This window comes from Vipera ursinii (genome assembly GCF_947247035.1).
Source record: "Vipera ursinii genome assembly, chromosome: 4".
In the NCBI taxonomy this organism is placed as follows: Eukaryota; Metazoa; Chordata; class Lepidosauria; order Squamata; family Viperidae; genus Vipera; species Vipera ursinii.
In genome coordinates this window covers 83,275,148-83,284,665 of record NC_139514.1, presented here as the reverse complement: position 1 = coordinate 83,284,665, position 9,518 = coordinate 83,275,148, and the positions used below count along the sequence as shown (strand labels likewise).

Genomic DNA, 9,518 nt, shown 5'->3' with positions numbered 1-9,518 from the left:
CTTCAGAAGAGCTTGCAGGTGAACGCAAATGATGAATAACCTCCATTTGCTCACCTGCTATGTCCAGGCACTGCAGAGGATGAGCTGCACAATGCAATAAAAGTGCACTCTCTCTCCCTGTACCTCCATTTTCTTTGTGGCCAGAGGGAGTGCGCACACGGACACATGGTGTTAAAGGCAGCCACAAGGAACAACTGGTGCCTCCCTGCAGCCCTCTCTCTCTCTCTCTCCGGGTGAAGGGGATTAAGTTTATGGCATGTGGAAGGAGGTGGACAGTGCAGCATCAAGGGCATGAGGAGGGCCCAGCAGGATGCATGTTGAATAAAACTGTGTTGGGTGGAGTAGTCAAAGGAGCAGTTATTTCACTGTTTTGTGCCCCACTTGCTTAGAAATTCTACGCAAGTCTCATCCTAACAAAGTCCCCATCCTGAAAGTTCCCTTTTTTGGGGGGGGGAAACATCACTCCATTTAGCCCCACCTGTGAATTGCCGGGCAGGGCTTAAACACAACGCCAGGGGAAAAAGAGGTGTTGCCAATGAAGGCAAGGAGAATGGCCTTATTGCTGCATTGAGGGACCAAGTTGGGAGGCAGTCATGGCCGGTTTTGGTAGAAGAAGGTGGGTGTGCATGGGGACGTCTGCTGCAAGATTGGTAGCATTGGAACAGGGTGATGTACATGAAGAGGGGCACTCATGGTGTGGCCTCATGTCTAAGATGCTGTGGAGGAAGTGCCACTGGCTCAGCAAGGTAGGAGTGCTCTGTGTCCTGAGGGAGAAGCTCCAGCCCAGACCCCGACCTCCTGCAGGGCAGCACCGAATGGGGAGAATTCCCTTACCTCAGGGGCCACCTGGCTGACTCCGATGGCAGAGCTGGTTCCATTTTGCTTTCAGGGAAGCCCCCTGCCCCGGGGATGTACTGCTGGAGGTAAATGGAACCCCAGTGTGCCAGTTGATGGGCCAGTAGGCTGTGGCTGCTGGCGGACACAGTCAGCCCCCCATGCACTCGCTGGCCTGTCTGCGGGGGCTGATGGTGTCAGGTAGCAGCCACATTGGCCCCTGCCTTACCTTGCCCCATGGCAATTGCACCCCCACCCTGCCCCCTGGCTGCTGCCTACCACCTCACCTGCCAGAGACCCTCTGGACCTCCCCCAACCCTGCGCAGCCCCCACGAACAGCATCGAGGTGGCCACACCCACCCTGGCCATGCCCACCCAGTCTGCCTGTGACCACTGCAGCCATGCCCATTCAGTGGAGCACAACTCCTGAGGGCACCACAATGCTGATGCAGGCCTGGCACTTTGCGATAAATAAGTGGGGGTTGGGTTAAGGTTTGGGCACTCGGTCTCTAAAAGGTTTTGCCACCACTGTCCTAGTACCTCTTGCTAATACTTAGGAATGTTATTTTTATGGAAGAGTGAAGTTTTTGTTCTAAAATATTTTTATGATATAGATGCATGCTTCTTGTTAGGGTCTTTTATTGAGGATCAACACTGCTGCTAAGTTCATATATAAACTCATATAAATTTCCCCATTGAAACCAATGACCAAGATGGTGAAAAACCATCCTGGGGAAGGCAGAAGGGAAGAGCTTATGCTCAAGCTCCCCAACTATATTCCTCTTTCAATGTTTCCATATGAAGTATTCTGGCAATGTGAGAGGTCATGTTCCAGCCTGTCTTTCCAGTTCTTGAGGAGGGATTGAAAGTTGGACTGTGAGACTTTTCTAGAATCCTCAAATATTTTATTACATTTTAAAGTTTACACATTAAACTTTACATTTTAAATATTAGAGGAGTATATGTGTTGTATGTTACGGTTCTGTTTCTTCAGCAGGCTGATTTGGACTGCAATTTGAATGACCAAAGTTTTATATGATCTAAGTATTTAATGTACAAGTACTTGCTTGTTAAATTAAAATACTAGCACTTCACTGAATATTCTTATTTTGAGAAAATCTAACAGATGTTTTAATGTCAGTATTGACATAATAGTAAAATAAATCAGAAAATTAACAATATTTTTGAAACAGTTTTAATTTATACGTATTCATCCAAGAAAGCCATGCCCCCCAGCAGTCTAGATACTAGCTCATCTCTTGTCTTATTGTCAAATGAGAAGTATATCATCTGAAAACAATAAATTTGTGCAATTTTGAATCATACCCAAATTTACTCTTTTTGACACAGCAAAAAAATCTAGTACATGACTGGATAAGTTCTTAAAATATTTATTTTTTCAGTGTTGCTTTTTACTAAAAAGATGACTGTTTATCAAAAACAATTAAAATGAAAACCAAAAATGGATAACTTAGTCAGCCACAACATAACCTTTGGGTGATAGCCAATTAGGTTTCCCACTACTGGAATGGCAAGACAATGCGCGCTGCAGCTCTATGTTCATTTTCAAAAGCTCTGAAGTATTGAGAAGAACCATCCTGTGGGTAGACACAATCTTCACAATATGTTGGATTTTCTCCCTTTCTTAAAATATGAGATAGTGACTTGCAGAAACATTTATGTAACAAGGTACATGCTATTCCAATGGAAGAGTAGGCAATATAAAAACTGGTTTTTCTCATCCACACATATAAGTCTATTATGTTCCAGATGAACTTACATACAATTTTCACAGTCCAGGTTACTGTTGTAAAATTCACGGGATACAGAGTTGATGGATTGCAACCAAAAACTTCACATTTCTCTGCAGTTTTCTCTAAACCTGAACTGCTAAATTGTATGCTAATTTTACAGCACTGAAACATTTGTGTTCTAATTCCAGAAACAGTGGGAAAAAGTTTGGAAATGATGGAAATATGAATAAGAAGGAAAACAAAATGGCAACATTTTGCCAAAAGAAATAATATGCATCAAACTTGGAAAAATATGTTTGTTCCTTATTATTTATGTTTTGTAAATGTAGCACATCAGCTATATTATCAGTTTTGTAAATGTAGCACATCAGCTATATTATATACAAAATAGATCTGAAAATGTTGTTATTGAATCTATACATTAGAAATGTTCTATTGATTTAATTCTAAAGAAAAAAATCTTATAACTTCACAGAAATAAAATGATATAGCATGCCATAACAATAGAAAGCACTAAAATTAAATAACATACAGATATATATTTATGTGCATATTGTGCAAATACATTTTACATTAATCTTGTTTAAATAATTTTGATAATATGAATGCATTTTCCTGTCAAGAAAACAAAATTATTTTCTAAATTATCTTTGGAATACTTTTTTTATATATAAAACTTTGAGCTAGAATTACTTTGTTGGAATCATGGATTTTTTTAAAGCTGCATAGTAGCAAAAAGCTTAGAAAGAACTAATTTCATCCATTCTCATAGAACTTTTCTAAACCATAGACCTGATGTCTTTCAAAATCACCTGTAATCTAGCTATCTCCTGGAAATTTGAAAATGGTGAAGTACACAAAGCACATGAGAATTAAACTGGCCATATAGTAAAACCTTGATTTGATAGATCATGCAGAAGGAAGGTGTTCTTATTAAATCTGAATGTTCATAATTTGGATCAATTTTCATTATTGAGGTACAACACATTGTAAAAAATCTAGAGGTAATGAACAAGCCCTCTATTGGCTAAATCCTTGATTTCACCTACTATTAGTTTCATAAATGGAGATTGAGTTAAATTGAATAAGACTTTACTGGCTGAATGCCATGTAAAGGATTTACTGCAGTTTAATCAGAATCTCCATAGATGATTTTGAATAGGAAATGATTTAATAATCCCACATTTTAAAAAATCCTGAAAATGTAAGCAGTTGTTCAATTCAACATATTGTAGCAATATATAAGAATGTTCCGAGCAAAAGTAAAAGTGATCAAGAAAATGCAAAATTAAAAGATTCAATTTTGAACAAAACACAGTAAAAGTATCTCAGAGACTTTCAAGTTGACATGAAACAATTCATTTGGTCAGTATTAAACAAATGAAATTAAAACCTTTTGCTTAATTACCTTACATAATGGACAGTGTAAATCAGGGGTGTCAAACTGCCGGCCCACGGGCCAGGTGTGTCACCAGGAAACTGCCCACCCCATTGCCGGCAATGGAGAAAAAGCTCCGATACGTCACACAACGTCATGTAACGTCACGAGTTTGACATGTCTGCTGTAAATAATAGTAATTAAAGTGAGGTATATTTGCAAACAATAGGACAGAATTTTGATGATTTAAATAAAGATTTGGTAATCTTACAGAACTATAGTTATCAAAGCAGACTGCTTCAAAAAGCTGGCTCTCTCGTTTGAAAAGTTTATTTTAAAAGGCAATTTGTGTACACCATTACATAGTGTGTGTACACATGTTTATGCACAATGAGTATAATACATATTCATTCACAATATATGTACACATCATACATACATACATACATACATACATATATATATATATATATATATATATATATATATATGTGTGTGTGTGTGTGTGTGTGTGTGTGTGTGTGTGTGTGTAGTGTAAAATGTCTTCTGTACATATACAAAATAACAGGCAAAATAGTATTTGCTTGTTACAGTCTTTGTTAAAAAAATAAAGTAAAAGTCAATTTAGTTGACATAGTATAGCCAGTAGATTAAATTGAAAAGAGAAAATGTGAAAGGAAACACCATCCTTGACCATCTGTCAATTGCATTCACATCTGTTAGATCAGGAATTTTTATTTTTAGCTGAGAAGATCTTCTCCGCAAATGACTCTTCTTAGTGTGAGTGCCAGTTCTATCTAATGTACGTCTCCCAAGAGTTTCTCGGTGGGAAGTCTGCTTTCTATACTGGATTCCTGAGTTAAAAGATGTTGCTGAATTCTGTGGATCAGTGACACTTGTTGTAACTTCATTGCTTGCAACTTCATTGTGAATTTCAAGGGATGTTAACAATATGTTCCCGTGCATGTCCACCTAGTTAGAAGCAAATTGATAGTTAATTAATAATTAATTTAATAAATCAAAAGTAATATATCATATTTAGAAATTATTTGTTGTTGTTGTTAGCTGCGAAGTCGTGTCCGACCCATCGCGACCCTATGGACAACATTCCTCCAGGCCTTCCTGTCCTCTACCATCTTCTGGAGTCCATTTAAGCTCACGCCTACTGCTTCAGTGACTCCATCCAGCCACCTCATTCTCCATATTTATATCCATATAAATATTCATAAAAATAAACTGGATTATTTTAAAAGAGCATAAAAATAAAACAAATCGAAACAAATGCAGTATTTTTCCATCTTATATCATCCCTCTTCCTTTTTTTTGCTCTCCTTCATGCCACTTAAACTTACTATTGGTACCTGATTACTGAAGATCTCAGTCATTGTTACATTATTATCTTTGTTGCTTCAATTTACATTTGCATACTAGGGGAGGGGTATGAATTCATGCCTTTTACCTCTCAGTAGCACTATTTAAAGCAAACTGAATTAGTTGAGTTTACTTGAGTTCACAAAAGTACAATTGCTTTGACTAACATATTTCACAGGAATTATTATTTGTGCAGCTATATTAGTCCAAAAATAGAGAAACAGAGAATGAAATCTGGAGGATGGGGTTGTTTCTTATGTTAACAACATTTTTGTGAAATGATATGGTTATGAAGAATGAGATTGAATTGTATTTTCAATTTGTATTTTTCTAGTGAAAAATATAATGAAATATAGTGTTTCTCACTTTTAGATATCAAGACACTGAAGTTACACATTTTAAAAACTTTAAGCACCTACCTATATCTTAAGATCTTCGAAAAACACCTGTTGTTTTTTTTTTTAAATTGTTTCTCTCCCACATCATCACCAATATCTACAGTAAAACTGACATCATTCCTGTGATTAGATTAAATGTGTTCCTCCAGTTCTTTTTAGGAGAAAAACATGCAAGTGTGAATTGTATTCCATTAATGGGCAAACCTTATTCAACCGTATTAATAAATCCAAACTGTACTGTCTTTATGGTTCTAACGTAGATTGATTTCCTTGGTGCTGGTTAATGAACACATAATGTTTTTCAGAGTTTCAACATTTTAACACAGAACCAATTAGGAAAGCAACTGGTTATATTTAAACTTCATTTCACCTTCTCATCAAACAGGACATAATTTTGAGGGGAAAAACCACCAGCCTTGTGCTTCGCTGCTAAGTGGGGACAGACTGCCATGAACTATGGGGAGGAGGGAATGAAGGGTGGGGAATGCTTAGGAAAACTAAAGTAAGTGCTGTATCTCCTTAAGATGCTGCCTCAAGGTCACCTATCTGGAAGAAGGAGGGAGCTGCATACCAAACTACCCTTATGAAAACATCTTGCCTGAACCTGATTGGTTACAAGGGGTGGACGATGAGAGACAGCTAGAGGAGGGAAGCATTGAAGCTAGGTGTTTTAGCATGTGATTCTTAGTTCTGGCTTTGCATTACTGCAATACACTTGACTTCTAATAAAACTATACCTTTCTTAACCAAGAATGATTTCTATTTCTATGGAACCAAAGATCATTTCTATTTAGATATTTAAGTAGTGGCAGGTCTGGACAGATGCCTCAGGAAAAGATACCCCGAAGAGTCCCTTCTTGAGGGAAATGGGCAGTCTAAAAACATGAAATATAAATAAATAGATAAATGGGTCAGGTTTCTGCTGCAGCTGAAAGCAAATGGCTATGGATGGCAAAGTCCAATAACTGGAAGGAACATCTCCACAGTAACCTAATATGGCCAACAAATCCTGGGCATTTCCCACCTATGAACCCATCAACAATTCATTACTGAAGAAGTATGATAACTCAAGCTCATGGCAAAAATTGTATCATAAGAATGAAAACACTACTTAAAACAGGAACATCTACACACAACTTTAGTTTTCTCTCCTATGTTTTGGGATGACATAAAACTAACATTATTCACTAATTTATCAACTCGTCAGCTGCTTCAATCACTGAAGTAATTCTAGGAACCTTATATATTATTATTATAACTGACAAAATGGAAATAATAATTATATTTTACCCTACTATTTATATTTACACACACACACACACAGAGAGAGAGAGAGAGAGAGAGAGAGAGAGAGAGAGAGAGAGAGAGAAAAGAAGAAGAAGAAGAAGAAGAAGAAGAAGAAGAAGAAGAAGAAGAAGAGGAGGAGGAGGAGGAGGAGGAGGAGGAGGAGGGGGGGGAAGAGAGACAGAGACAGAGAGACAGAGACAGAGATAGAGACAGACTCAAATCAATTGGTATACATACCTAATATTCCTGCTGTCTACTTTCCCCATATCAACAACCCAGAGAGCTGAGTTGGGCTGAGAGAGAGTGACTGGCCCAAGAAACTTATATATGCTTTATAAGGCAGGTGTGGCAATGAAGAAGGCATATAACCTAGATCACGGATGTCAAACTCACCACGTCACGTGACATGTCACGACATATTGTGACTCTTTTTGCATTGCCGGCAATGGGATGGGCGTGGCTTTGGTATGATGAAACCGGCCCGCGGACCAGCAGTTTGACTCCCCTGACCTAGATCCTGCAAGATGATATTGTTTTACAGCTGAGGCCCGAAGCAGGCCTACTTTATAAAATGTTACTCATGAGCAGAATCAACAGGAAGAAGACAGTTCCACAGATAATCAAATCCCAAGACATGAAAGGATTGAAAGGTGACAGCAACCCCTTGAATTGTACTTGGAAGCCATTGTGCAGCTTACAAAGCAGAGTTACACAGGCAAATCAGGGAATACTCAAAACTACACTGTGGGCACAATTATTAGGCAGATTGTATTTTGAAGGATTAATTTTCTTATTGAACTACTACAGTTTTCTCAGTCAATCCAAAATGTTAATAAACCTCAAACCTGAATATTTAAGAAAGTAAAAGTGAGGTTTTGGCTTTCTTAGAAAATATCTATGTGGGCAAATTTATTGGGCAACTATTAGTGTGCAGAATTAGTATGCAATTAAATTAAAAATAAAAATTTGTCCATCTCTCTCATTTATTTGCATCTATTAAAATGAAAATAAAAACAACTCAAAACATACAAATAAACATTTCTGACATTTCAACAACAAAAAGAAAAAAATCAGTGACCCATATAGCCACCCTTCTTTTCAATCAGAGTCATAAGCCTTCCATTCACTGTCTGTCAGTTTCTTGATCTGTTGACAATCAACATTTTATGCAGCAGCAACCACAGCCTCCCAGACACTGTTCAGAGAGGTGTACAGTTTTCCTTCACCCTAAATCTTCCATTTTAGAAGGGCCTACAAGTTCTCAATAAGGTTTAGGCAGTACTTTTTTTGTAAAAGAAAAAGGTGCCGGAACTCACACATGTCATATAACCCGCCTTGCCTACCCTACAAGGTTCCATCCAAAAAAGGTGCCGGAACTCCATATTGAGTGTTCTATGAGAAAAAAAGCCCTGGGTTTAGGTCAGGTGAGGAAGGAGGCCATTTCAAAGATTCTAAAACTATTCTATTAACAATATAGTGCATAATACGCTATATGTATTCTTTTTTTTTAAAAAAATATCAATCTACCTGGCATTGATTTAGGAGCAATAACATGAGATAACTTTACTTTTACTTTACAGAGCTCTGTTTTTTATCCAACTGATGCTTTTGAATGAGCTATAGTTAATTATTCACTGAGTCAATGCAAGTCACATTAGCCAATTCTGAAGCCCAGGATCTGGATGCAAACAAAATATAGCAATCCTCACAAAGCCCTAATATTAATCAACTGCCACTGTCGTAGCTTGAAACAGCAAAGATTTGCAGTTCGAATTTGCGTAAACATTTAAAAAACGCCTATTAAATGCCAGTGTGGTAAAAATCTCAGACCAGCTATATCTATCCACATTTACAAAAAAAATAAATAAAGAAAGAAATGTTCATGGAATCTCGACTCCTTACTTTATTTTGGCAAATAATTTCTACAAGGCATTTAGTTCATTATCGATTTTATGTTATTAGTGAAGGATTAATGGCTTAGGTACTACAGAATCACAACCTGTTACTTTCCAATAACTTAAAATCTAGCAGTCAATGATGTACTGATTGTTTTAGAATATGTTCCTGAATTTCAACAACACACCATTATATAAATTTGCTCAGTGACAAATTGTCTTCATTTAATGAATCTCATAAAGTTCTACATATTCTAGATGTTATAGAAGTTTGGCTTTTCACCCACTTCAGAGTATATTCACTTTTGATTAGCATTTGGCTTTTATCTAACAGAATTGTGTTAATGAACACTTTCTAATTGAAGAAAGTTCCTGTTACAGATGATGCTGAGTGTAATACAGAAGATCCTGCTCAGGAAAATCTGAGCACAGATAAACATTGGAAAAAAAACATTTGTTTATTGATGAGATTTCCAGATACATGCCATTGTTAGGAAATATCTCCTTAGTTCTAGGTTGCTACTTTCCTTAATTAGTTTCCATCTTCTGCTGCTTTGGAGAATAGCTTGACCCAATCTTTTTTGTGACAGACCCTCAAATA

General features: G+C 37.3%; 1 protein-coding gene across 2 annotated transcripts in view; it reads right to left on the bottom strand.

Moving 5' to 3' along the window:
- Positions 1-4,590: 4,590 nt before the first annotated feature.
- Positions 4,591-9,518, bottom strand: part of GABRB3 (gamma-aminobutyric acid type A receptor subunit beta3) — a gene marked incomplete at its 3' end in the record, with an annotated part of 371,697 nt that continues 366,769 nt past the window's right edge. For both annotated transcript variants that reach the window (XM_083361517.1, XM_083361516.1), the window contains one exon: positions 4,591-4,938. In XM_083361517.1, the coding sequence (XP_083217643.1) occupies positions 4,591-4,938 (348 nt within the window). The remainder of the gene's footprint in view (positions 4,939-9,518) is intronic.